The 27,183-nt window shown below is 49.0% G+C and overlaps 2 protein-coding genes across 6 annotated transcripts in view; one reads left to right on the forward strand and one right to left on the reverse strand.

Annotated features, from left to right (window-relative positions):
- Positions 1–10,001, forward strand: part of GTF3A (general transcription factor IIIA) — an 80,851-nt gene extending 70,850 nt beyond the window's left edge. The window contains exons 5-12 of the mRNA XM_049647535.1: positions 537–637; positions 4,491–4,587; positions 4,990–5,078; positions 6,252–6,325; positions 7,541–7,621; positions 8,136–8,365; positions 9,448–9,507; positions 9,739–10,001. Coding sequence (XP_049503492.1) covers positions 537–637; positions 4,491–4,587; positions 4,990–5,078; positions 6,252–6,325; positions 7,541–7,621; positions 8,136–8,365; positions 9,448–9,507; positions 9,739–9,903 — 897 coding nt within the window. The 3' untranslated portion in view covers positions 9,904–10,001. The remainder of the gene's footprint in view (positions 1–536; positions 638–4,490; positions 4,588–4,989; positions 5,079–6,251; positions 6,326–7,540; positions 7,622–8,135; positions 8,366–9,447; positions 9,508–9,738) is intronic.
- On the reverse strand, positions 9,949–26,909 carry MTIF3 (mitochondrial translational initiation factor 3). Of its 5 annotated transcripts, none has more exons than XM_049647376.1 (6): positions 26,388–26,909; positions 18,792–18,867; positions 17,634–17,734; positions 14,192–14,652; positions 11,153–11,310; positions 9,949–10,204 (listed from the first exon to the last, which is right to left on the reverse strand). In XM_049647376.1, the coding sequence occupies exons 3-6, from the start codon at positions 17,693–17,695 to the stop codon at positions 9,986–9,988; spliced, it is 900 nt and encodes a 299-aa protein (XP_049503333.1). In that variant the 5' UTR covers positions 17,696–17,734; positions 18,792–18,867; positions 26,388–26,909; the 3' UTR covers positions 9,949–9,985. The 5 variants fall into 5 exon arrangements, with proteins under 5 accessions (XP_049503333.1, XP_049503330.1, XP_049503332.1 ...); XM_049647373.1 differs by having other exon boundaries at positions 17,634–17,746; XM_049647375.1 differs by lacking the exon at positions 26,388–26,909 and adding an exon at positions 25,550–25,965 and having other exon boundaries at positions 17,634–17,746.
- Between the last annotated feature and the right edge of the window lie 274 nt (positions 26,910–27,183).

The following is a 27,183-nucleotide window of genomic DNA, read 5'->3' on the forward strand; positions in this document are numbered from 1 at the left end:
ATGTGTTTCGACTTTTCCTGTAGGTTCAGAATGGAGACCCCCTCCTCCCACCTCCTGGGTCCCAAGCGGTGGTCGCAGTGAGGCTGCGAGCGTTTTCCTTGGGTGTGTCAGGCCTTCTCTTAGCACAGACCCTGGGATTGTCCGGGATGAGAGGGAACCCGCACCTGCCTCTGCCGTAGGCTTTCAGTGGAGAAAAACATGCAGTGGTGGTGACCTGTGCACATCGGCCAACGCTAACAGCACACAAGTCATCCGTAAGGGGCTTGCTGTGGACGCTTGCTGTCGGGTTGGGAGCACGTGAGCGGTGCTGTTACCATGAAGGCCACCCGCTTAGTTCGCGTGCGACTGACAGGGCAGGATCTGCTGCACCGACTTCGGGAGGCAGTTGTGGCATTTGTGTAACTCAGTGGAAACCATCCCTGGAGGCAGAGTCCCTGCCTGGCTAAAATGTCCCCTACACGTTTTAGGTCTTTACATGGTACCAGAGATACTAACTGGGGCAGGAGTGACATGTTTTTTTCTTTCCTTCCTGCTAGAGACCGTTTGTTTGTGACCGTGAAGGGTGTGGCAAAGCCTTCGTCAGGGACTACCATCTGACCCGCCACGTCCTGATTCACACTGGGGAAAAGCCATTTGTGTAAGTAGAGAACAGTCTTACGGCCTTTAAAGAGCTTGCTTTTGGCATGCAGACCTGGTAAGAAAGTAGATTGTTAACTCGTGAGGCCAGGGATGTGCAGTGTCCTTCCTTTGCACTTCCTGGTACGAGAGGAGCCTGGGTTTTGAACGTGTGGAAGAGAGGAGGGGTGTGTGGGTCACTCGTGAGAACTTCAGGAATGAGTCTGTCTGAAGTTCTCTTAAGTTGGCATCCTCTCTCCTCCCTTTAACGTGTCTACTAAGTGGGACACCCTCCTCGAAAAACACTCCGTTCAGACTAGATGGGGTCATGGTTCCCTGGCAGATTCTTGGCCCTGCATTGAACAGGGTCTTTCTGAACCGATAAGCTGCTGGGAGAAGAGACAGAAGCATAAAGGAGTAGAGCTTTTAATAGTTGATCTTGTGTTTCTTCAGATCGAGCCGCTTCACCGCTCCCATGCCAGGCTTAATTGTATTTTCCTTGGAGTTGCTGATTATCTCTGAAAAGGGTGGAGGTGTTGCTTGTCTTTTAAAGTAGTGGGTCTCAAATATAGGGAGCGTGAGAATCACCTGGAGAGCTTGTTAAGAAAAAACACAGAGTATTGGGTCCCACTCCGGAATTTCTGATTCAGTAGACATGGGGTGGGGCCTGAGAATTTGCATTTCTAGCAAAGGCTCAGGTGATGTTGATGCCGTGGGTCTGGCACCCACACTTTGAGAACCACTGGACAAAATGTTCTGTGAAAACACGGAGTTTTCATTGGAAAAAGAGTAACGACTTTATAGATCCCCAGAGCTACATCCGGGAGACCACGTCGAAAAATAGCCGTATGGCACGTCCTGCAGATGTTAGAATTTGGTATCACAAGTGTGTTCTATGAGACAGCTCCTTGAGCAGTGAGGTTTTCTAATGATCTGAGTTCACTTCTTCCAGTTTTAAGAGGATGACGAATGTGAAGTGTCTCACGTCTCACTAAGGTCCAAACAGTCTGAGGAAGGGGAGCTGTCAGTTGTTGGCACGGGATCGTCTTCACTGCCCTTGTCCATGTGGAGAGCCACCTCCGTCTGACCAGCGTGCTGGCCAGCGGGAACGGGACAAAGTCCTGAGGGGGCAGACGCGTTCAGTCCCGTCCCTGTTCAAGCACACGGCGTATCACCGAAACAGATGACCCTAAGTGAAGCTTAACGTATTTCAAAATGTGGTTCGACCAGCCCAGCAAAGAGTAACGAAGCGTGGTCTGGAAAATGGGGCCGGGAGAGAGTCTTTGACCTAGAAGTTTCGCTTCGGGGAATTTATTCTACAGATACACTTGTGGCTGAATTAAATGCCGCTACGAGGTTCTGTGCACAGCATTGGAATCAACCCGTGTGCTCATCAGGAGGGACTGAAAAGTATCAACATGCTAGAATCCTAGACAGCCGGAAAAACAAATGCAGGTACCGTCTGTGAAGCCGTGAGTGAGTGTCCAACGGCATATTCATCAAAAGACCACAGTTCAGAGGAGTGGACAGAGGGCTGCCTTTTTGTGCATAAAAAGGAGGAGGGAGAAGAAGAACGCGGGAAGAATCTGCATTTATATCTGCTTCTATCTGTATAAAGCCGAACAGGTCGCCTATCCTGGCTGGGAGTAGTGGGGAGTCCCGGGTGGGGAGGAGGCAGGGGCGAGGGGTGGAAGGAAACCTGCAGCTGTGTCCCTTTTTATGCTTCATGGTTTCTGAATTAAGCTACTGTGTGCTCCTTAAAAAACTGGATCTTCGAGAAGAACTGGGGCTGGACAGATTCCCAGGGTGAATTGGAAAGGGAGGGTTCCCTCTGGAACAGGACAGCTCGGTGTTCCTCCCTTCCGGCTCTCTCTCTGGCCTCTTAATTCCACGTGGCCCAAGTCTCTTGAACTGAGGCCCAAGCCTCAGTTCTGCTTCCTTCGGCCTTCCTGTCCCTCGTTCTTGTTGGTGGCATCCCTGTCCACCCGATGGCCCTCAGTGAAGGCGAGGCAGCTTCCCTGGACGCCCCGTCCTCGAGGCTGTCCTCTGCAGCCGGCGGGTCGTCAGGTTCTGTCCCTTCTCGTCGGACCCCTGCCCCTCCCCCCGCGGCCGCGGTCATATTTCAGGCTCTGACTCCGACCTGAATGGTGTTGTCTCTGCTCTAGACGGCTTCCCTTCTTAAAGCTGTGCAGGGTTTAAGTGTTGCTTTCATAACGAAGCCCAGGGTCTTAGTATATTGTGCAGATGGCCTTTGCGATCTGGCCTTTTTGTGATCTTGCCCCATCTGCTTGACTCTCAGACATAAAACCCGGTCCGTGCACCACCCTGCAACTTTGTCCGCGTCTTCTGTGCCCCTGCGCCTGCTCTTTGCTCTCGGTCGGGACATTTCTGGGCCCTGTCCTCTTGTCCCACACTGGTGTTGGGTTAGATGCCTGTGTCAGGATTGAAGTCAACAGTGACGGAAAACCCAGCACAACAGAGGCTTAAACAACACCGTCTCTGTTTCTCTTGTGTAACAGAAACGATGACATGGACAGTTGGGGGTGTTCCACAGTCAGTAGGACCTGGGCTCCTTGGAACTTGTCACTGCCGTCCTCATCTTGGGGCTTCGACGTCGCGGTCCAAGATGACCTTTGGAGTTCCAGCCATCATAGGCGTTCCAGCCACCAGGATGGGCGAAGGCGCAAAAGAGGCGTGCCCCCTTTTAGACACTTTGTGGTCGTTGAGCCGGATGGGCCAGAAACAGCCGTGTGGCCACCCCTGATTGCAGGGGAGGCTGGAAAAAGTTCTATTTCTGTTGACCGTGTACCCAGCTAAAAGTCAGCCTTCCGTCCCTGGGGTCAAAACCACCACCCGTTGGCGTCCGTCGTGTTCTCTGCCACAGCCTCCCACACGCTTCCAGTGGGATCTCCCGCTGCCCCCGCTCACGGTCAGCCCCCTGTAGACGGCACAGCGCCCGACAGTGTCACCCCGTGTTTACTGGTCCGTGATGGCTGAGATTAGGGCCGTCATAGAAGTCCTGCTTCGTCCCTCAGGCTGAGGACTCTCACAAGAAGAGCACACGTTTAAAAGACAACTTCACAAAGAATTTGGATAATTCAAGGGCAAGATATAGAAACACTCATTAAGGGGAACTAGGATGGCTTGGTGATACGCCAGAGGGCATTATGGTTGGTGGTTTTGCTCTAAATACCCATTTCTACCTCTGAACAGAAGCTAAAAGTAGTGTTTTTGAGGGTTTTTTTTTTTCCTTTGGAAATGCAATTTACTTTGACATTTCAAGCAAAATGAAGGTTTTCAGATTCTAAATTAAAAAACAATTTCGCTTAAACATGGAGTTAAGCCTGAGCAGGGTTTGGGCTTTTGGAAGTAATGTATTGCACCTTCTGTGTGCCCGGCTCATAAAGGACGTGTGATGAACGTGCTTGGTTTCAGAAGCCTGGGTGAAGACGCATCTCGTTCCCTGGTAATCCCGTCAGAGTGAGGCTGACGCTTCGGCTTTAATGCTTTGGAGTTGGTTAAAGTCTATTTTATACTGTACTTTGGACAGTAGTTGTTTCTTTAAATTTTTTTAATGTTTGTTTATTTTTGAGAGAGAGAGAGAGAGAGAGAGAGAGACCACAAGTGGGGGAGGGGGAGAGAGAGGGAGACACAGAATCCAAGGGAGGCTCCAGGCTCTGAGCTGTTGGTGCAGAGCCCGACGTGGGGCCCGAACCCACAAACCGTGAGATCATGACCTGAGCCGAAGTCATACGCTCAACCGACAGCCACCCAGGCCCCCTGGATAGTACTTCTATAAAGGAGGAGGATATATACATCTTAAAACTTCTCTTCACTCGGTTTGTTAATATTTTGATTTATGCAATTTCTTACAGTTGTACAGCTAGTGGCTGTGATCAGAAATTCAACACAAAATCAAACTTGAAGAAACATTTTGAACGCAAACATGAAAATCAGCAAAAACAATATGTAGTAAGTATGAATGATTTTCTATGCTTAAACTCTCTGCATATTTTTAGGCTTATTGTCTAATGTTCCTAAAGGGCTCATCAACCAGATTTTGTCTGGCAGATACCTGAATTTAGCCCAACTACTAGCTATCATAATAATGGCTTATTTTGAAAGCATCCTTTTTTTTTTTTTTTTTTTTTTTTTTTTGCTAATGAAGTTTATTATGGTAGCCTGCCCCAAATGAAACCGTTTTGCTGTTTCCAATGTGTTAAATCTTTAAAGCTTCCTGGCATACGATTCGACAGTAACTCGGGGGGAGCAGGCAGCAAGTGTAAAATCTTCACGGTGTGTTTCTCCTGAGGGAATTCTCTTGTGAACCACTCTTTGATTTTTTCCAAAGTCTAACGAACCTTTATCAAACAGTGCACTTTTGAAGGGTGTGAGAAGGCCTTTAAGAAACACCAGCAGCTGAGGACCCATCAGTGCCAGCACACCAGTGAGCCACTGTTCAAGTAGGTTCTCCACATGGGTGAGGTCTCTTGCACTTCAGGTGGCAGGAAGATTGACACGCAGGGGCGCCTGGGGGCTCAGTCCGACTCTTGGTTTCAGCTCAGATCATGATCTCACGGTTCAGGAGAAAGCGCAGAGCCTGCTGGGGATTCTCTGTGTGTGTGTGTCTCTCTCTCTCTCTCTCTTTGTCTCCCTCTCTCCGCCCCTCCTCAGCTCATGCACGCGCTCTCGCTCTTTCTCAAAATAGATAAAAACTAAAAAAAAAAAAAAAAAAAAAAAAAAAAAAAAGATTGAAATGCGGAGGTGGGATACAAGCGTTCTGAAGCCACATCTTAACATTTTTCTGTGCAGTGAACGCCCACGTCTATATCGGGGGCACGTCAAAAGTTTAATTTGGCTTTTATTTGCTAAAAGAAATAGCTAACGTGTTCCAGAATAATTTGTGAGATCAGTACAGTTGTGGTTAAGCTTGAAGGGAGCGCTGAGAAGTGGCTTTATTCAGTCGTATGAAAGGTCACGGTGCAGACACGAAGCGGTCCCTTCCGACAGAGCCACAGCGATCGGGCCTGTCGGCCTTGCATGCGAGGGGCCTTCAGGAGGGACAGGAACGGCGACGGGACACACGGGGGTGGACTCGGGGAGGGTGCGAAGGAGCACCCGGTGAGGTCTTGAGGAGCACGGGCTGGCGGTGCTCCTGGCCCACGCGGGGCCGGTGGGCGGCCACCGAGGGCTGTCGCACGGAGCTGGGACGTGCCTCTGCACCGGTCGCCAGACGGGTGCACCTGACGCAGCCTGCTCGCCACGCCGGCCCTCGGCCGCGGCGTTAAAACTCGCAGAGACCATGCCCAGTGCCTTAGGGGTTCACACAGGCCGTGTTTTTGTAGCCAGGAAAACAGTGTATCTTTTCAGAAGCATGAAGATAAAAACTATTTGATCACATCCTAAAAAAAAAAAAAAAAAGGTGCTGGTACTTTTCTCTAAGTCTGTTTTGTCTGCAGGCTGGCCAGTCACCTGAATTTCACCTGTGATTCGGTCTCAGTTTTAAATCTCCTTTTTACGATTGGTTTGGTCGTGGGGAGAGACTCTGGGAGCGGAAAAGGACGAAGCTCATGTCGACCCTGAGGGGCTGCCCCCCTGAAACGGATTGGCTCACGCCTCGTGTGTCGTTCGCCCAGGTGTGCCCATGAGGGATGTGGGAAACACTTCGCCTCCCGCAGCAGGCTGAAGAGACACGGGAAGGTCCACGAGGGTGCGTACGGGGGCCCCTGTGGCACCAGCTTTGAGTAGACACTAACCGCGACGCGTGCCGGCGGGCCTAACACTTTGAGCGGAAAGCGCCTTCTCTTCTGTTCCACGGCCACGCTGAGAAACTCGACACTGTCCAGGCGGGGGCGGCACGCCACAGCCCGAGGTGTTAGGCTCTCGACCGGAGGCCCGCCTGTCGCCCGTTCACGCACCGCTCTTGTCGCCGTTGGCAGCGAACGCTTTATGCCCCGCGCGAGTGCCTGGCGGTGCGTTACGCTTCTGAGTGCAGCGCTCCAGCCGAGGTCGGCTTCGCCACCACCATTTAAACGTCTTCACGACCTGTGTCGTTCTTTTCCTTACTGGCACTCGCAGGGCTTGGGTAACAGTTTGAGGTTCCGGAGGAATCAGGTCGTAACTTCTTTCAGAAAGACTGGATTAAATTACCTGAATCTGTTCTGTTTCCACGAGGGACGTTTTTGTATCTGTATTCCGGTTTTCTGAGTATAGAATAGGTTTTTGGGTTGTTTTTTTTTTAAAACGAGAGAGTAGTAGGTGAAGCCTGAGAGGTGGCCTCGCTCCTTTTAGTTTCACTCTGGTATCTCGTGGGTGAAACACGGGCTGGCTGTTACCCGGATTCTTCCAGCTGCGGTGCTTTGCACAATGTCCACTGTCGTCCGCAGCGAAGTTTCCTCTAGGGTCTTATTTTCTCCCTTAGTCGCAGCCCGAGTCTTTTCTGCAGTGTAGAACCTACCAGATGGTAAGACTCGAGGCGGCCAGGGATGGGCACACAACCACCGAGACTCAGTGTTGGTGGTCTGGCGAACGCAGAGGACCCCAGAGCTCTGAGGAAAACAAGAGGCAAGCACAGAGCAGGGAGGGAAGGGACCGTGAGCCAGCGGCCAGGGAGTGACGGCAGCCGGGAGCCCACGCGCGGTCTACCCAGCTCACTGACCACAGCGGGAGAGGGCACGGCATCCTTCCGTGAAGTCTGCTGAGGTGAAACCCCACGTGCAGTGAACGCCTCGCTGTGGGGTCGTTGGGTTTTACTGTAAAACAAACCTTAGTTTTTATTCCCACCTCCAACGGCTGACGGAACAGAATGGTATTGGGAGGTAGGAGGGCAACTGTATAGGCTTGTAAGTTTCCTTTCCAATGACGAGCGGTGTTTACGCTGAATATTCACACAAGGCGATGCGCCAATCTGCTTTTTCCTACACAGGCTACGTGTGCAAAAAAGAATGTTCCTTCGTGGCAAAAACGTGGACAGAGCTTCTAAAACACATGAGGGAAGCCCATAAAGGTGAGGCAGATGTGCGTGGCGCAGTGACATTTGCCCCTACGGTTTTGGAGAGTGAAGTGCTAGGCGTGTGCCTTAAGACAAAGGCGTTCCCGTGACGTTGGTGAAACTGGTACCTCGGTGGCCCGGCAGACGCGCGGGAGCCGGGGTCCCGGGTCGGGGAGGACCGCCGTGCAGTTAGCGGCCGGAAAGTCTCCGGCGGGGGGGGCGATCTGGGAGGCGGTGCCTTCTGTACTGGAGGCCGAGGAAGGACACGGGTCTACTTCATCTTGTCCCCTGCCCACGGCCACCAGGCTGAGAACCCCTGCTCCCTGGTAAGGGAACAGAGTGACTCCACGTAATACAGCACGTGGGAGCATCGAGACCGGCTTCCAAGCAACAGACACCGCAGCCGGTGTTCGGATTTATGATCATCGTGACCTTTTTGGCCCCAAATACCTGCCTTACAAGCTCAGCGTTAATTTTCCCGCGTGGCGATACCCGGGGAAATGGGTTAAGTGTGTGTCTGCTCCACCAGAGGCCGTAAGATGTGAAGTCTGCCAGAAAACCTTTAAACGCAAGGACTACCTGAAGCAACATATGAAGACTCACGCCCCGGAGAGGGAGGTGTGCCGGTGTCCCAGGGAAGGCTGTGGTAGGACCTACACAACCGTCTTTAATCTCCAGAGCCACATTCTCTCTTTTCACGAGGAAAGGCGCCCATTCACCTGTGAGCACGCCGGCTGCGGCAAAACGTTCGCGATGAAAGTAAGTACTCGCCCTCACAAACGCCGTCCTCTAGCCGGGCGGCCTCCCGGCGGGGTTCCTGGGAGCCCTGGGTCCCGAGACGGTGTCCCGGGGCCTGCCGATGGGGAAAGCTGGGTGACCCGGACCTTCCCCTCTCGCCTCAGCAGGGGTGGTTCTGAAGTCCGCGCAACAACCGCATTCGCCCGTGCCAGTGGTTCTCAAAAGTGTGGCCCTTGACCGGGAGCTTCCGCATCACCAGAGAACCTGCTAGAAATGCATATCCTTCCCCCCCCACCCCACCCCCGAATCAGAAACTGGGGATGGGACCCGGTAATTTGTGTTGTAACGAACCTTCCAGGGGATTCTTCCCTACCTCCATTTGAGAACCAGTGGCCTGTGGTACCACATGCCTATTAGGTGTCCTTTTAGACTCACCATCTAGGGATCGAGAAGTGGGCATCAGGACACGAGGGACCTTAGGACTGGAGTCTAGTCTAGATCTGGGCGAGATGTGAACAGGCGAGCACGGGACACTCACCGGAGGGCCCCGTGCGGCTCGGCAGGCTCTCTGGCCGGTACTCTTCCAAGCGTGTGCCGTGCGCCGTGCGCCATGGTTAAGACAGAACACACAAGTGAGGCAGGCCCAGCGTGGATGCAAACCGACAGCAGCTCGGAGCCGATCGCGGTCCGCATCCTCATCGAGGGCAGGGAGACCGGTCAGGTGTTCAGTTGGTGTTTGGGAATGCTGCTGCCTAGATTCAGTTACAGGAAGCTTCTCCAGCCTGGAATAGCTCATCCAGAACTGGCTCCCCCTCCTCCCCCTCAGGAAGCAACTCAGAAGCCACGGGGTTGGGGGGGGGGTGGCGGCGAGACTGTCTAAATTCGGAACATGGGTCCTCGGGAAAGGTAGTGATGAGGTGTAGGATGTGAGGAAGAATTCTGCTCTGGTGGGAGAAACTTTAAGTAGAGGTCGAGTCCCTCAAAGGTATGTAACAGAAAGAAGGTCGACAGTTTATTTAAAGAACTCGTGAAGTTCTCATATTAATAGGCACCCAAATGGCAGCGTTTCAGAAACATAACTTTTTCTTTTCCCTTCATTGTAGCAAAGTCTCACTAGGCACGCCGTTGCGCATGACCCTGACAAGAAGAAAATGAACCTCAAAGTAAGTTCACTGGGGCCCGCTGTGGGTTTTAAACCCCAAGTCCCCCAGCCGGATGCAGTCTCGGGTACTTTCCGCTCGTCACTGCTGTGTGAGCTGCTCTACCGGGAACACGATCGCCGGGCTTCTCTTTCTTCTAAGGGGGTGCTGGGTGCCTGTTGGGGGGTACAGCTATTAGGTTAGTTGGATAGTTTGATTTTGTGTTCTCATTGTCTCGCTTTCTTATTTCCAAAGGTAAAACCGTCTCGTGAAAAACGGAGTTTGGCCTCTCGTCTCAGTGGATACATTCCTCCTAAAAAGAAACAAGGACAAAGCTCATCTCTGCCTACAAACGGAGAGTCACTGAACTGTACTGAAGACAGGGTGCTCTCGACGGTCGCGATACTTCCCCTCAACTGAACACCAGATTGCTTTGCTTAAAGGACCACAGACCAGCCAGCTCAGTTCTTTCCTCCCAGAAGCACATTTCTCTTTATTAAAATCATGGATGCACAACATCTGATTCTCTGTTGTTTCCATTTTCTTTGTTCAAAGGGTCCTCTTTCTGGGCTCCTTGCGTTTCTCTATATGCATTCTCTTCCTTTTTGCTTAAATGACGAAGAACACACATTACAGCTTTCCCTCCCCTAACAGGTTGTGGGCGGGTTGAGAAGGTAGCTGTTCCGGGCATAGTCTGGAGTATTTGATTACATATCTCCTCCTAGAAGGGGAGAACGGCCAAAGATTAATTTAAAACCAATGTCTTCGATTCTTCCTAGTGCTGATGCTCTAATACCCGTGCAAATCTGCATTCTTGATTGAGTTGCTGTTATTTAAGTGATTAGCTCAATTAAACTGTGCCTTTCTGGTTAAGCAGTCGTTGAAACCTATACCATAACCAGGCAGTTTTACAAACCCCATGTAACTGTACTCCTGCACTAAAAGTCGATAGTTGAAAATCCCCGCTGTCAATGGCCCTGAGGGGCTGTGTTTGGCTCCAGCTACCCTCTTGGAAAAAAGAAGTACAGAGCGGTGGGTCTGGGCACGGGCAGAGGACCTCCTTATCCCCACAACTGTCAGTCCTGTGCGGTTCCTAACACTCGCTCACAGTCATTTGGGAAACACACCCAGTTCCAGAGATCCAGGATCAGCTGGGCTGGGTCCTAGGTCTCGGCGATTCTAACACGAACAAGGGCGGAAACCACTGGACTCGTGCTGCCTTTTAGCTGCTGAGTTCTCGGGCTCTAAAAGTGAAGTCGTGACTCTGTAGACTTACCCTGGGAGTGTAAACTGATACTTTTCATAAAGACCATTTAACTTTATATGGAAGAATTCTCAGAGGCGTTCATAAATCGTAAATAGACTTTAAAAAAATGAATCTATGTTTTTCTGCTTAAATGTTAGATACTGTACAATTTGTCAAAGAGAAGAGTACACATTACTCTTTCACTAGGTTACGAAGTGCAGTGTTTTCACATGACGATACTTATGCTTCAGTGGAAAAAGTATATGGGGCGGATGTTTGCATTTTGAAAAACGAATTGGGAAGCTACTGCCGTCACGGTAGAGTTCGCCAGCTACTCTGCCTTCACGTTACCCAGACTTTCTACGATTGTCCTTTTAGATCAGCAAACAGAGTGAGCAGTTTCTCAGACCTGCTTTCACTTACCATTTTATTTTCTGGCTCCTCTACGTTCTTCCCTTTCTTTATAGTAATTTGAACTCTGTATTTTTTCTCAATCCATTGCTGAATCTGTTTACTCTTTGTGTCCAAATCATGTTGTCCAATATTTGAAGAAAAAGTTAGCTCCTTTGTCAGGGTAGGGCCTAGTTTAAAACAGAGACTTTTTTAGGACTGTTGACTGCTCCCTTTGGGGGACCTGAGCTGGGTCATGCACACTTCGTGAGATCTGCGGTTGCCACAGGGGCCCGGACGCTCCTCTTCCTGACTTAGTCTGATAGACCGGTGAACGCTTTTTAAACAAGGAAAATAGACATAAAGGTACCAGTTTTTACCTGTCAAGTATCTAGATATGAAATGCTTCCATTTATTAGTATCCTCATTTGATGACAGTACAAAAGAATGGTCCTTTAAAAGGAACAAGTTTAGCTTTATGATAAACTTAATTGGCCTTATTTTTCTTTCTGACTGGAGCAGTGTTTAGGAAGTACTCTTTTTTCAAAAAATTTTTTAAAATGTTTATTTTTGAGAGAGAGAGAGAGAGAGAGAGAGAGACAGAGCATGAGCCGGGGAGGGGCAGAGAGAGAGGAAGACACAGAATCCGAAGCAGGCTCCAGGCTCTGAGCTGTCAGCACAGAGCCCGATGTGGGGCTTGAAACCCCAAACCATGAGATCATGACCTGAGCTGAAGTCGGACGCTTATCCGACTGAGCCATTCAGGCGCCCCTGGGAAGTACTCTCCTCATCTGACTCCCTTAGTGGTGCCCTTCTAATGACAATGGGGTCAGCCAGACTGCATCAGACGAGAGCGAGCTTTCTATGTCCTGTATCCAGCAATGGAAATCCTGACTTAGAAAATTACAGGGAAGGAACAGATTCCTTAGTAAAAGCGTTGGAAGATTCAGAGTTTTCATACGGGGGAAAAGTTAGGTTTTAATCCACACAACAATCTTCCTGGGAGCACTAACTGCATGTGAAAAAATACAACTTTAAAATAGAAGAAAAGACCGGGTATGGGTATGTTTGTGACCTCAGGCTAAAAGGATTTTGTTAAGGGACGGCTGGGTGACTCAGTTGGTTGAGCATCTGACTTCGGCTCAGGTCATGACCTCACGGTGTGTGAGTTCGAGCCCCGCATCGGGCCCTGTGCTTCAGCCTGGGCCCTGCTTCAGATTCTGTGTGTCTCTCTCTCTCTGCCCCTCTCCTGCTCATGCTCTGTTTATCTCCCTAAAAAATAAACATTAAAAAAAAGAAGGATTTTGTTAAGGAAAAAAATTGATAATTTCCTATATCAAAGACACTATGGTGTAATTTTGAAAAGGGCAAAAAAAAAAAAGAAATCTAACTAGGATAAGGTTTTTTTGCATCACACAGAGAATCTTATAAATTGGCGGGGGTGGGAGGGGGGACCATGCAAGCAGAGGAAGAGGGCATGTAAACAGGCAGTTCACAGAAGAGGCAGCTCAAATGGTGAAATGAAACCCAAAGAAATAATAAGATCGGGTTTCTCACCCATTGGCAGGACAAAAATTAGATGAGAGTACCAAGTATGGGTGAGGATGTAGAGAAAGAAATTAAACATATTGCTGACAATTTGCCCCATAGACTCTGGAGACACTGACAGACATGCCCTTTGGTCTGGAAACGAGCCAGCTTTGGTCTGGAAATGAAAGGCTGGAAACGAGCCCAATGCCCATGGAAAGGCCCTGACCAATCCACGGTATCTGGTACATTCTGAGGATTCCACTGAGTAATTATAAAAAATTAGCTACAGCTGTTACATAAACCTAGCTCTTGAAGACAGCATGACATAATTTTCATGTGTACAGAATCATGCCATATACCACGGGTTTGTACGTCACTGAAGTTTAACAGCACAGACCCACATTCATGTCCACGGCGGCAGGGAGGGAGGACGGCACAGGAAAAGGGAGCACGGAGACTTCGACTTTCCTGTAATGTTTTGTTTCGTTTAACAATCTTTAGTACAACAACGTTAACGCTTGTTCATCTTGGATGGTGGGTAACAGGTGTGTATAGTTTTCGGTATGCTTTCTAATTCCCAAAAGTAATTTTCCTAAAAGACCTCCTTTTAGGAACACCTCCCCGCTTCCTTCAAGCTCCCGCAGCTGGTCCTACGTCGCCACTGGAACAAAATTAATGCCTTTACCACCTTAGCACTTAAACTATCTCTGCAAAGAGCACCCCCGCCAAAGCTCTCCAAGCTTCTCGGTGCTGTTCTGCGTTTTTTCTGCGATGCAATGTGATGTCCTTACCATCCCGGTTGGCCTCTTCTGAAGACTTTTTGTTTCCCAGCCAACATCCTTGTTGAATGTGGTGCCACAGAACTGAGCCACAGAGAACCGTGTGATTTTCCTAAGACACACAACCTCGCTGTGGCATATCTGGGACCCGTCTCCTGCCCCTGCCCCAGAGTGTTTTCCATAAAACAAGCTTTTGTAACGGTCAGCACTTATTAGGACTCATGAAAAATTTTCACTTGATGTCTGGTTCCGGGCTCCATAAGGCATAAAAGACAAGGCCGTGGTAAGGTGATCGGTAAATGTGTAAATGAGCCTTACTACCAACAGGGTGTGGAAGATGCTCTGTGAATCCCTTTGTAGATCAGAAAGGGCTTCCGGCCAACTGGCCAGGCGCCTCCACGTTAGAGATGAGGGGGAAAGAGGGGAACAGGGACCCCACCCCACCGCTTCCGAGGCTCTTTCATTCCGGACACCAGAGATGCTGCCACCCCCGGGCCAGGCCAAGAGGAAAGGGGGTCCCGTCGTTCTGGGGTGCCTCCCTATTTCCCCCTCATTTTACACGAGGAAGCGACACCGACCACAGGGCATCGAGGGAAAAAGATGAGAGGAGGAATGGAAATGAAGCGAGAGCTGGAGAAAGATGCGGGAGACGGTGGGGAGGCCGTGAACTACCCCGCTGCTCACACCCCCGCTGTCACCAGGCACCTCGGCAGACGCCCTCTGCGGTCCCTGGGGCTCAGGGCGTGGGCAGCAGGTCACCTACCGGGTTTCGGGTGGGCCTTTCCCAGCTCCCGGAGTCGCAGGCGCTCCTCGTGGATCTGTGCCCCCGTCAGGAGCTGGTACTGCGGGGGCTCCGCACCGCTGTCCCTTGTCACAAGCCTCAGGTCCCGCTCGTTCATGAGCCTGATCACGTCTGCTCGGTGCATGTTGCCCAAGTCGTTGCCCGCCTCATCCAGCACGTGAATAATCCGCTCGTGAATTTTTCTTCCGATGTTGCTAAGAGCTGGTTCATTCTTCTTTTTCTTCTTCCTTTCGTCCTGGGTGTCTCCAACAGTACCGAAAGCTTTTGCGTGAATCGGGCAGGACAGTCTCGGGCCAGAAGCTCGGAGCGACGGCTGTGCTGGTGCGGTCTGGTGCAGGGTGTATGTACCAGGACATCTAATGCAATTATTTCCAGTCTTTACGGTATGCAACGTTAGCCTCTTTAGAAGAAGAGTGGCCATCCTAAAAAGGGAGAAAGGCTTGTTACTGTTCCATCATTTCCTCCCCGTGGTCTGATACGGTGCACGGAGGGCGTGCGTGTGTGGGGCTGCAGGCCTGTGTCATCTGCAAACATTGTGGACCCGTGCACGGGAAATTTACACCAATGACACGGACTGTCAGGTGACTGTAGTCACACTAGGTCACGGTGGTCCCGGCTCCAGTGCAAGTTACTGTCAGAACAAGCCGTATTTGCACAGTGCTTTCGTTTTCCATCGTTTCCTCCCCCAGTGCTGCCGCATTTGATCTATTTCCCGAGAATCTATTTCCCGAGCTGCCTCATTTGATCTATTTCCCGAGCACTACAGTGCTGACTCTGAGAGCAAGTATCATCCTACAGGTTTATTTAGAAGGCAGTACATAACATCCTCGGCGATTCATAAATACCAAGTCATAAACTGTGAATACAGTCAGCTGTTGAGAACTTATCAGTGTATCTGGAGGTATCCAGAACACAAAAGCGCTATTCTGGGAAAGCTGGGAGCACTCTGGGAGGACTCTCAGAGAGGAAACATCCCGACAGGAATCAAAGCGCCGCCCTCATAAACCGAACGGATGACTCACGAGGTAATAAGGCGTGACGACCAAGCGTTAACTAAGCGTTAGGCACACGGGGTGAAGCTGGTTTACTGCATGGGAATAACCGCTGCTCTTATTAACGGCATTTTGGCTTTTCACTTGCTTCTCTCGCCCACTAAGTGTCTCTCTCCTTCCATTTGCACGTTAGGCCAAGCCCAGAGGTGCGGGCTGGAGGGATGAGAGGACCCACTCACATCCTCTGGGGTTTGCTGAGTAACACAAGAACTCAGGGAGGGGGCCCTGTCCACGACAAAAGAGGAAAGGACGAGGTGCCTTCAGCAGTGCTTCTCAAAGAACGGTCCCCGGGTCACCTGCAATGAGAGTCACCTGGAGTGTTCGCTAGAACCGGAAACCGCCTCTGGTCGCTAGCTTGGATCTCACTGGGCTGTACGACCACCGATCCCACCCCCATCACCCCCACCTCACGCCTCTGGTGGCAAGTGATACGACCAAGAAAAAAAAAAAAAAAAAGACACGGTAAATCGAGTGAAAGTGAAGGGATACACGCAATCTCACCGTCCTAGCTGGATAACACCCGCCACGGGCTGCCCTGACTCCCCACCTTGTAGAGTTGCCTGCCGCCCCGACCTGTCCGCTAAGATATCGGACGTCACCCACAGGGAACACCACCGCCCCCGCGCTCTCGCTCCTCCCTCGGTCTTCCCTAGCTCATAGAAAGGCCGCGTGCCCTTCCGGCTGCTCAAGGCCCCAGACAGCAAAGGCATCCTTCCCTCGCCTTTTTCTCTCAGCGATTCGTCGGTCTGGCTCTGTTCACCCTCTACAAACCTCCGGGATCCAATCACCTCCCCCTTCCCTGTTGCTATCACCCCGCTCCGAAGACAGCATCCTCTCTCACCTGGTGTACGGGTCCTGGCCCCCCGCCGGCACTCGGCCTCTGCCCTTCCCCCCTGTAACTCATCACCCGCGTGACGCCCAGGGGTCCTTTTACAAGGTACACGGCAGATGACGCCCCTCCTCTGCTCATCACCCTCCACCGGTTTCCATCTCACTCCGGGGGAGAAAGCCAAGCCCCTGAAGGGGCCGACAGCGGCCCCCGGCCACCTCTGCCCGCAGCACCTGCCCCGCCTCCGCGGCACGGTTCCAGCCTCGATGGCCTGTGAACAGTCTTCCTCCGGGTGCAAGTAACACGGGTGGACCCGCCCCGCAGCTGCCTATGTGCTTCGTGAACCCGGGGGCTCGGCCCCAGGGTTACTGCTCAGCGAGGCCTCCCCGCCTGCTCTGTAGAATACCGCACCCTCCATCGCTTTCAAAGCCATTGCCTTGCCTTTACAGACGTCTCCTGCCGGACATACTATCTGGTTATTTGCACACATGTTCACAACCAGTCCCATTCTGTTCGCGGCTGCGTTCCGAACGCTAGAGCCCAGAGCCCAGCGCAGCCTGGACGTGCTCAGTGAATGTCCGAGACAAGGGGAACAGGCGGGAGGGACCTCTGCGCGTCACTCCCTAGCACTGTACAGGGACGCTGGGGTCCCCTGGCTTCGCATTCTGTCTGGCACTTCACGTGTCCGCTGACCTTAGTGAGATCTACGGCCAACGCTCCACCCCCGGTGAATGGGATGAATTCCCTTTTGGTCATTACCTGGTTGGGGACTCCCCCCACCCGTCCTTGTGCTAAAGGCTCTAAGACAGGAGCAAATTGGATTTTAAATAGCTGCCATAGCACTGTTTCACCAAAAAGCCAGGTATTTGTTGCTGGAGGAAGCCACCAAACCCAAAAAGTAGGACAGTCTGAAGAGACCAGAGATGACCTCTTTTCCATTTATCGTCAGGAAAACAGCCGCAGCACCAAATTTCACAGTGAGTTAGGACGGCCCTGGCAATAACAGATGAAAGCTGACGCGCCGTGTGTAATGAATCCTCAATACATTAAAACAGATAATATTAATTCCAAATGTAGGATTTTTGACAACAAGTAAGCAAATAACAGACAAGGCATAGGAAAAAGATGAAAAGAAATTTATGAAGACCCTGGCTGTCTGTGGTCGAAGACCCAAGTGATTTTTTCCCCCTATCCTTCTTGCCATTTTTTTCCTCAATCTTTTACAGGAAAGAAGTATTTCTATGTATGTATTTAGTTTTAACTTTATTTTAAGTAGGCTCCCCAATGTGGGGCTTGAACTCACGACCCTGAGATCAAGAGTCACATGCTCTACCCACTGAGCCAGTCAGGAGCCCCTGGAAGAAGTATTTTTTATACTAGTACATTTATTTACAAAATAAAGACTATTTCAGAATAATAACGGGGAATTGTTTTTAAAGCTTTAAAAACACTTTCCAAGAAGAGGAAAAGGTAGAGAAATACCGTAACCACGTTTTTCTTTAAGTTCTTTACCATTACTTACATTTTAGAGAGTTTCAAATTTCCTGGATTTACACAGCAATTAAGCTCCAATACGAGCTCCATTTTGGCTTTACGTCAGCAAAGCTGAACAGGTACACATTCCTTCAAAACAAGCTTTTCATAGATTAAAAACATAAATATGCAGTTAAGAAAAAAGAGCTGTGAGATTACTCAATCTGAACCGCAAATCCCACCTTAGGTTCAAATAATTAAAAAACTTGTCATTAGGAAAAGTTTCAAACATGTCCTGGAAGAATAGTATAATCAAACCCTAAGTATCCCTCACGCAGCCTAATTAATATTCCCCTCCCCCCACCCCCCTTGCCAGCCACCCATGAAACACTTCAAGGTAAATCCTATCTTGCCAACAAATACTTCAATATGTCATTCAATATGTCATCTCTAGGAGGTTAGGACTCTTTTATCTGTTTTTAAAATTTATTTTAGAGAGGGGGCGCCCGGGTGGCTCAGTTGGTTGAACGCCTGACTTCAGCTCAGGTCATGATCTCGCGGTTCATGGGTTCGAGCCCCGAGTCGGGGTCTGTGCTGACAGCGTGGAGCCTGGCGCCTGCTTCGGATTCTGTGTCTCCCTCTCTTTGTCCCTCCCCTGCTCATGCTCTATGAGTGGCTCTCTCTCTAAAATACACATAAAAAAACATTATTTTAGAGAGACAGAGAGCTCTTGAGTGGCGGAGGGGGGAGGGGAGAGAATATCTTAAGCAGACTCCATGCTCAGGGCAGAGCCCGATGTGGGCCTCGATCCTATGACCCTGGGATCATGACTTGAGCCGAAGTCAAGAGTGGGATGCTTAACTGACTGAGCCACCCAGGCGCCCCTCTTTTATCTTTTTAATAACCATGATAACGCTACCCCAACTAATAATCATTCCTTTAAATATCCAGTTTTCTGATTGCCCCGATAATACTTTAATATCGTTTGTTGACATTTCATTCACAGGTTGGTAGCATGGACAGACTCCCACTGGCCAAATGTGCGGTAATTTCAACATTAAAGAATAATGGCTGAAAGTTATTTCAACACACTGAATACGCAAAAATCTATCAAAAAGAAAGATCGTTTGCCAGAACCCTGCGTGACTATTACCCTGACTCCTCACTGTGAAAATTGGTCAAGAAAAAGAACGAAGCGTCATCCTACCTCTTTAGGAAGAACTACAATCAGTAATCATCCCCAGTTGGTGGAGGAAAAGCTCTTCGTTAGAGGAGAATGTCAGCTAATAAATGGAGAAGAGAAGTAATTTAGAAATCACCATTTTGCCACCTTCAATCAAATCACGGATTCAGGCAAGGATGGAGGCAAAATCATGAGGTAAAAAGCTAATGAGGAAACGAGGTATTCATATGGTGCCGAAGGGCGATGCAAAGATTACCTGCAAATCGAAATGGGGAAAACACACTTTGGCCGTCACCCTGCCTGACCTAAGGTCAGACTCAGCATCCTGCCGGTGGGAAGAAGCCAACATCCTAGGGCATGCCTCCTTGTGCAGTGTGGCACCTGTTCGGTGCCTTCTGCAAAGCAGTCCTGCTGGAAAAGGTCTAACAGGAACCTGGTCTAGCCTCTACATGTAGCTTCCAGTTTCCAAGGAATACAAGGGCCAGACTCAGAGAGGAACAAATCAGATGACAGCACAAGGAAACAATCAGACAGATCCAGACTGTAGGACAAGACAACTGGCTCGGTGTCTTTAAAAAAAAGTCAGTGTTATGGGGAATGAAAAGGGGGGGGGGTGCTAATCTTGATTTAAAAAGACAGAGGAGACATAATGATAAAATACAGTGTGTTTGAAAAAAGCAACTGAAAAGGTATGTTGAGATATAGGGGACAAACTCTCACCGCTGTTGTTTAACATAGTGTTGGAAGTTCTAGCATCAGCAATCAGACAACAAAAGGAAATCAAAGGCATCAAAATTGGCAAAGACGAAGTCAAGCTTTCACTTTTTGCAGATGACATGATATTATACATGGAAAACCCGACAGACTCCACCAAAAGTCTGCTAGAACTGATACATGAATTCAGCAAAGTCGCAGGATACAAAATCAATGTACAGAAATCAGTTGCATTTTTATACACCAATAATGAAGCGACAGAAAGACAAATAAAGAGACTGATCCCATTCACAATTGCACCAAGAATCATAAAATACCTAGGAATAAACCTAACCAAAGATGTAAAAGATCTATATGCTGGAAACCATAGAAAGCTTATGAAGGAAGTTGAGGAAGATACAAAGAAATGGAAAAACATTCCGTGCTCATGGATTGAAAGAATAACTATTGTTAAAATGTCAATACTACCCAAAGCAATCTACACATTCAATGCAATCCCAATCAAAATTGCATCAGCATTCTTCTCGAAGCTAGAACAAGCAATCCTAAAATTCATATGGAACCACAAAAGGCCCCGAATAGCCAAAGTAATATTGAAGAAGAAAACCAAAGCAGGAGGCATCACAATCCCAGACTTTAGCCTCTACCACAAAGCTGTAATCATCAAGACAGTATGGTGTTGGCACAAAAACAGACATAGACCAATGGAATAGAATAGAGACTCCAGAACTGGACCCACAAATCTATGGCCAACTAATCTTTGACAAAGAAGGAAAGAATATCCCCAACAGAAAAAAGACAGTCTCTTTAACAAATGGTGCTGGGAGAACTGGACAGCAACATGCAGAAGGATGAAACTAGACCCTTTCTTCCACCATTCACAAAAATAAACTCAAAATGGATAAAGGACCTGAATGTGAGACAGGAAACCATCAAAACCCTAGAGGAGAAAGCAGGAAAAAACCTCTCTGACCTCAGCCTCAGCAATTTCTTACTTGACACATCTCCAAAGGCAAGGGAATTAAAAGCAAAAATGAACTACTGGGACTGTGTGAAGATAAAAAGCTCCTGCACTGCAAAGGAAACAATCAACAAAACTAAAAGGCAACCGACGGAATGGGAAAAGATATTTGCAGATGACATATCGGACAAAGGGCTAGTATCCAAACTCTATAAAGAACTCACCAAACTCCACACCCGAAAAACAAATAATCCAGTGAAGAAATGGGCAGAAGACATGAATAGACACTTCTCCAAAGAAGACATCCAGATGGCACATGAAAAGATGCTCAATGTCACCCATTATCAGGGAAATACAAATCAAAACCATACTGAGATACCACCTCACGCCGGTCAGAGTGGCTAATATGAACAAATCAGGAGACTATAGATGCTGGCGAGGATGTGGAGAAACGGGAACCCTCTTGCACTGTTGGTGGGAATGCAAACTGGTGCAGCCGCTCTGTAAAACAGTGTGGAGGTTCCCCCCAAAATTAAAAATAGATCTACCTTATGACCCAGCAATAGCACTGCTAGGAATTCACCCAAGGGATACAGGAGTGCTGATGCATAGGGGCACCTGTACCCCAATGTTTATAGCAGCACTTTCAACAATAGCCAAATTATGGAAAGAGCCTAAATGTCCATCAACTGACGAGTGGATAAAGAAGATGTGGTTTATATATACAATGGAATACTACTTGGCAATGAGAAAGAATGAAATCTGGCCATTTGTAGCAACGTGGATAGAACTGGAGAGTGTTATGCTAAGTGAAATAAGTCAGGCAGAGAAAGACAGATACCGTATGTTTTCACTCATGTGGATCCTGAGAAACTCAACAGAAGACTAGGGGGGAGGGGAAGGGGGGAAAAAGTTATAGAGAGGGAAGGAGGCAAACCATAAGAGACTCTTAAACACTGAGAACAAACTGAGGGTTGATGGGGGGTGGGGAGAGGGGAAAGTGGGTGATGGGCATTGAGGAGGGCACCTGTTGGGATGAGCCCTGGGTGTGGTATGGAAACCAGTCTGACAATAAATTGTAAAAGAAAAAAAGAGAGATACAGGGGACAAGCTGGATATGGACGAGATTCTTGATGGACCAGATGCTATCAGAGAAGTCCTGTGCATGGTCTCAGGGACAATGCCATTCTTGGGAGGGGACTTGGTTGTTTGCGGGGTAGAGGACTGCAACATCTGCCACTTACTCTGACAGGATGTGGCAGAAAATATACGTGTAGTATGGCAACACTTGCTGAATCTACGTTATGGTTACATGGGTGTTCTGTTACCAGTCTTACGGCTTCTCTGTATAATTTTGTTCATAATTAAAAAGTTTTTAGGGGCACCTGGGTGGCTCAGTCGGTTAAGTGTCCGACTTCAGCTCAGGTCATGATCTCACAGCTTGTGAGTTCGAGCCCCGTGTCGGGCTCTGTGCTGACCGCTCGGAGCCTGGAGCCTGCTTCAGATTCTGTGTCTCCCTTTCTCTGCCCTTCCTCCGCAAAAAACAAACACACACCCGCTGGGTCAGGACCCCCTCAAAACAAGAAGACATAAGGAAATAAGTAATAAAACATTATTATTTTTTTTTGAAGTTTATTTATTTGAGAGAGACAGAGAGTGCAAGCAGGGGAGGGGCAGAGAGAGGGGGAGAGACAGAGAATCCGAAACCAGGCTCTGTACTGTTAGCACAGAGCCCCATGCGGGGCTCCAACTCATGAACCTTGAGATCACAACCCGAGCTGAAATCAGGAGTTGGACACTGAACACACTGAGCCATCCAGGCGCCCCAAGAATAAAATGTGATAATGTTAAGTGGGTTCAAATAGTTTACGCTATAGGATGCCTGGGGTTATGAGGACAAAGGTTAAGAAACCTTTCAAGGTGGACGTAAAATAGGAAGTCTTGCTCTCTCATAAGATTTCTCTCATTAAACGTCTCCGATACTCTGTCAAACAAACAGTAGGCTGAATGAGCCAGTGGTCTACATCGAAATAGAGATGCTTACATTCTCATGACAATATTGGTGCATTTGGTTACTTTCTGCCACAGCTATCCCTTCTGAGACATCCAAAACTATTTTAAAAGCCAATTATCTTAAAGTCGTTTACTTAAATCACACAATTTTATAGTATGGGTATCCATTTCTGGTCTCATGGTAACTCAGACCTTACTAAAATCATCCTAAACTGGGGGAATCTGCATCTAGTTGGTAGTTTTTAATTCGGTAGCTAACTCTACCTCTAGGGGGGGGAAAAAAACCCATATAATTTCTTTTTTTTTTTTTTTTTTTATTCCTTATTTACTTGAGACTGGATCACCCAAAATGTATCCTGCAAGCACTGGAGGATAAACTGACAAGTGCCCTCAAACCCCTTCACCCCTACTAATTTCGGTCCTCTCTCCACTGCTTGGATCTCTTCAACACCATCACTAACCTGCCTGGGACCATGGGAGAAAAATGACAGCTGCATTATTCCAAATGCACACAACGCAGAGGAGCTGTAGTGTTTGACCCACATATTCCATAAGAAATTGAAATGATTTTAAATATTAAGCCATAAAGCGGGACATTATGAAATAAACATGTGGCTACTTCCATACGCTGTGTATTTCTGGTGAGCTTAGGGCTGCGTTATCTTTTCCCATTGGTCTGCAGTTGTTTAAAATGAACAATATTCTTTGAGGACTATTTTCTTCCCATTTTTATTATGGAAATGTTTAAACATACAGAAAAGTTGAAAGACTATACAGTGAACACCCAATACCCATTCATCTAGATGCTACATGTTGCTATCCTTGTTTTATTTATCTATTTATTCCTTCTTCCACCCATTTGTGTTTGGATACATTTCAAAGTAGATTGCAGCCATTGGTACACTTCATCCTCAAATACTTCTGCATGCATACCATGAACTAGGGTTCAATATTTGTTTACGATTCCTTTCACTTTGGGGCAAAATTTACATACAATGACATGTACAAACCTTAACTGTATCTTTTAATCGGTTTTGACAAGTACCAACGTCTCTGGAACCAAAACTCCTGCCAACGTGTAGAATATTACCATCACCCCAGAAAGTTCTCTCATGCTTCTTCCAAGTCAGTCTCTGTCCCCAGCCAGGGGCAAAGACTGTCCTCATATTTTTCCACCAGTCTGCCCTAAGATTTCATATAAATGGAACCACGCAGTATGTACTCTTTGTTGAAAGGCATCTCAGCATGTTTTGGGGACTCAGCTGTGTTGTTGCAAGTATCATCAGTTTGTTCCTTTTTATTTCGGAGGATTGTCCCAGTGTATGAATATACTCCAGATTTTAAACCCAGTTTTCTGTTGAGGAACATTTAGACCGTTCCTAGTTTGGGGCTATTATGAGGAAGGTTGCTAGTCATATACAAGAAAAAAAAAAAAAAGTGGCCAAGTCATTACTGCTCCAAAGGACAGCTGCATTCCCCTTGATAGATTATTTTGCATTACTTTTTGTGGTATCTCTTCAGGAGGTACTGTCACGAACCTTCTTGGAAAATGATTTAAATATGTGGTTATGATATGTGGATACAATACAGGTTATGATCCTGTCCTGTAAGAGATTAAGTTGCTTGCACCCTCACTGGTTTCCTTTCCGATTTTGCCGATATTCACAAGCTCGTATTTACTGATGTTATTTCCAGAAAGGTTGGATGAAAGTTACATAGAGTCTAGTGAACTAAGTATTTGTGAAATTAACTTCGCCAATCCCTAGGGCTTTAAGAAGCCTCTCACACCTCTCACAGGAGTTTCACAAAGTCCTTGCTTCTGCCTGTTGACCTGCCAACTATCCATCTGCCCCATTCCAACGGGTTTGAGTTGTACAGCTTTAATCCCAGAGGACTGAAGCATGGTCGCTGAGCTTGCCCGCTGCTGTCCCTTGGCTCTGGTTTTGCTCTTCCATAAGGAGAACAAAGTACTCTCCATACTCAGGTTGGCTTTTTAAGAGCTAGAACATTGATTTGCAACACTGGAAAAAGCCAACACATGTCTCTGGCCAATTTCTTAACCACGTTTCTTTAGCTACGACATTTTTCATTTATTTTCTATTTTAGTTATTTTACTGAAATAGCTTAATAGCCAACCATCCAGGAAACTTTTTTTTTTTTAAAGCTTTAAAATCCAGAGCTACAGACTCAGTATTAACGTCGGACTTATTCCTGTACATGAATCTTCTACACGGTCATTTCCTCTTCCACAACCGTCATCTCAGGGACCAGCATCACAGTCCACCCAGAGCCACATCGTTTCCGTTTTTGCTCTCCCTCACTCTCCTAGCTAACCCAACACCAAGTCTCACAAATTTCACTTCCTAACACCACTCAAAATCCATCCACTTCTCTCCATAGCCACTGCCACCAATCTAGTTCAAGACGTCTTGAAATTGGACATCTCTTGTCTGGATTCCCACCAGTCTCCTAACTACACACTTGAACCCTGCAATCCCTTCCTGTCTCTGCGTTGCTCTCACCACACCCCATGCCCTCCTCACCTCAAAACCGCCCCAAATTACAGGCCAACATCGTTCATGAGGCCAAAGGCTCTTGCCACGTCTCTAGCATCGTTCTATACCAAACTTCTTCCTTGTCTAAAGGACACTGGCGGTGCAAGGTTGAAATGCTCTTCCCTGCTCTTCCCTTAAGCTTAGGAAACGCCAGATCAGGGGCACCTGGGTGGCTCAGTTGGTTGAGCATCTGACTTTGGCTCAGGTCATGATCTCACAGCTTGTGAGTTCGAGCCCCACGTCGGGCTCTGTGCTGACAGCTCGGAGCCTGGAGCCTGCTTCTGCTTTTGTGTCTCCCTCTCTCTCTGCCCTTAACCCACTTGCATTCTATCTCTGTCTCTCTCAAAAATAAATAAAAATTAAAAAAAAAAACAAAACCCGCCAGATCATTGCTCAGTGCTCCCTTTCTCTGGGCATTCTTCTGATTACCTTCCAAACTACGCCCATCAGCCACTATTCTCCCTGCTCCCTCATCTGTTTGTGGAACTCAACATCAAGTGCTTGTACAGTATAGTTTATCTGTCCTTTATGACCCTTACCGCAATCAACAATTTTGTGATTTTCTTACTGCTGTTTCTCTCCTTTACTAGACGGCAAGTTCTCGGAGGCTGGGAACGAATCTCAGTTATCTTTTACTGTATCGTCCGCGGAACAAGAAACAGTCGTTGACTTTACAGACTCCCCTCCACTCTCTGTACTTAGACGGAGGCCTTCCACGAACGTGGAACTGAGGCTTTTCAAGTCGGAAAGCTATTTACTTCTTTCAAGAGTCTTAAGCCACGGAGCCTATTAAACAGTAAGTAGGGAAAACCGAGATCCCGCAATCGCTCAGTAACCCTCCCCGCCACGGCCTCCTTCGGAGGCTACGGGTTCTAGAAAAGGCATGTGGCCGAAGCCAGGGACTACAGTACAGGACGCGGAGCGCTTCCGCAGAACGGACCGCGGTCAAGTGTTTCGGCCGCGGCCACGCCCACGCCGGGAAGTGGGGGGGGGGGGGGGGAGGGTCTCTCGGCGCGTCTCTGCCAGAGAAGGGGCGTGGGGACGTGGGGCGTGCGTGCGTGCCCGTACGTGCGCCCCGATGGCGGGGCGGGCCGCCCAGGGGAGCGGGAGGAGGCCGGCGTCCAGCCTCGGTTCCGCGGTTTCCGAGCGCAGGCAGCGTCCCGGTCCCAAAGACGGCCCTAGAGGCCGGCCGGATCCCCGGCCCCGCGGCAGGGCCTGCGGCGCCCCTCCGCGCTCCGCTCGGCGGCTAGGGCGGCACTGACCTTCCAGGGACACGGCCGAGCGCGAGGCCGCTCCCTCCGCAGGTCTGTGCCTAAGCCCAAGCCCTCCTGCCACAGGCCCCCTCACCCCCTCGGCGCCCCTGGCCTTTAGCTGTACCTGTGCCGGGCCGGCGATTGGTAGGTCTGGCGGAAGAAGCCGGGGAACGGCCCTCGCGGGGAGGCCCTCTTCGCCCTCCGTAGTGGGCGGGGCTTCGGCCCGCGTCTTTTAAAGGAAAGGTGACGTAGGGAGGAGCGCCTTCCAGCTGGCGGGCAGAGGTCCTCCGACAGAAAGTGCGGAGGGCGAGGGGCGGTTCCTGCGCCTCCTCTCTTTTAATTTAATGTCGACTAAAATATTTCGTCAGTGTTCTTGTAGTTACCGTGATTTAAGGAGCACTGCCCCCGGTTTGCAGGTGAGCAAACAGATCCGGGAAATAAAAGACCGTCTTAGGTTCCCGAGCGCTGGGTCCCAGGAGACAGATCCGGAGATGGGGCCGGGCGTGTGAGATTCAATGGATGTAACTGGGAGAGCTTCCGGCAGGCCGTCGGTGTTACGAAGGCGAAAACGGGCCGGTGGTGGTGAAGTGGTTTGTCCGGAGTTCGTGGGGCGGTCCCAAAACTCGGGTGCAGTCGGGTGCTCCCGGGTGTCACCTGCTTGTCCGCGAGGCTGCTCTGTGGGTGTCAATTTCCTGCCCTCTCACCTCGTCTTCGATCGGAAATTGCTCAGCGCCCGGTGGAAATCTGCCGTCGTGACTTAGTGAAGCTACATCGTTAGGGAATTTACCGTATTGGGAGCAAACTACGTTTAGAGGATGTTATAGCCCCGCCAACACATTACTCTGTTCTCGTTAAATGACTTCTTGAATCCGATTTTACCTGCTTTATTGCAGATCAAAACACTAGTTCAGCTTTAAGTA

This window comes from Panthera uncia (genome assembly GCF_023721935.1).
Source record: "Panthera uncia isolate 11264 chromosome A1 unlocalized genomic scaffold, Puncia_PCG_1.0 HiC_scaffold_16, whole genome shotgun sequence".
NCBI lineage: Eukaryota > Metazoa > Chordata > Mammalia > Carnivora > Felidae > Panthera > Panthera uncia.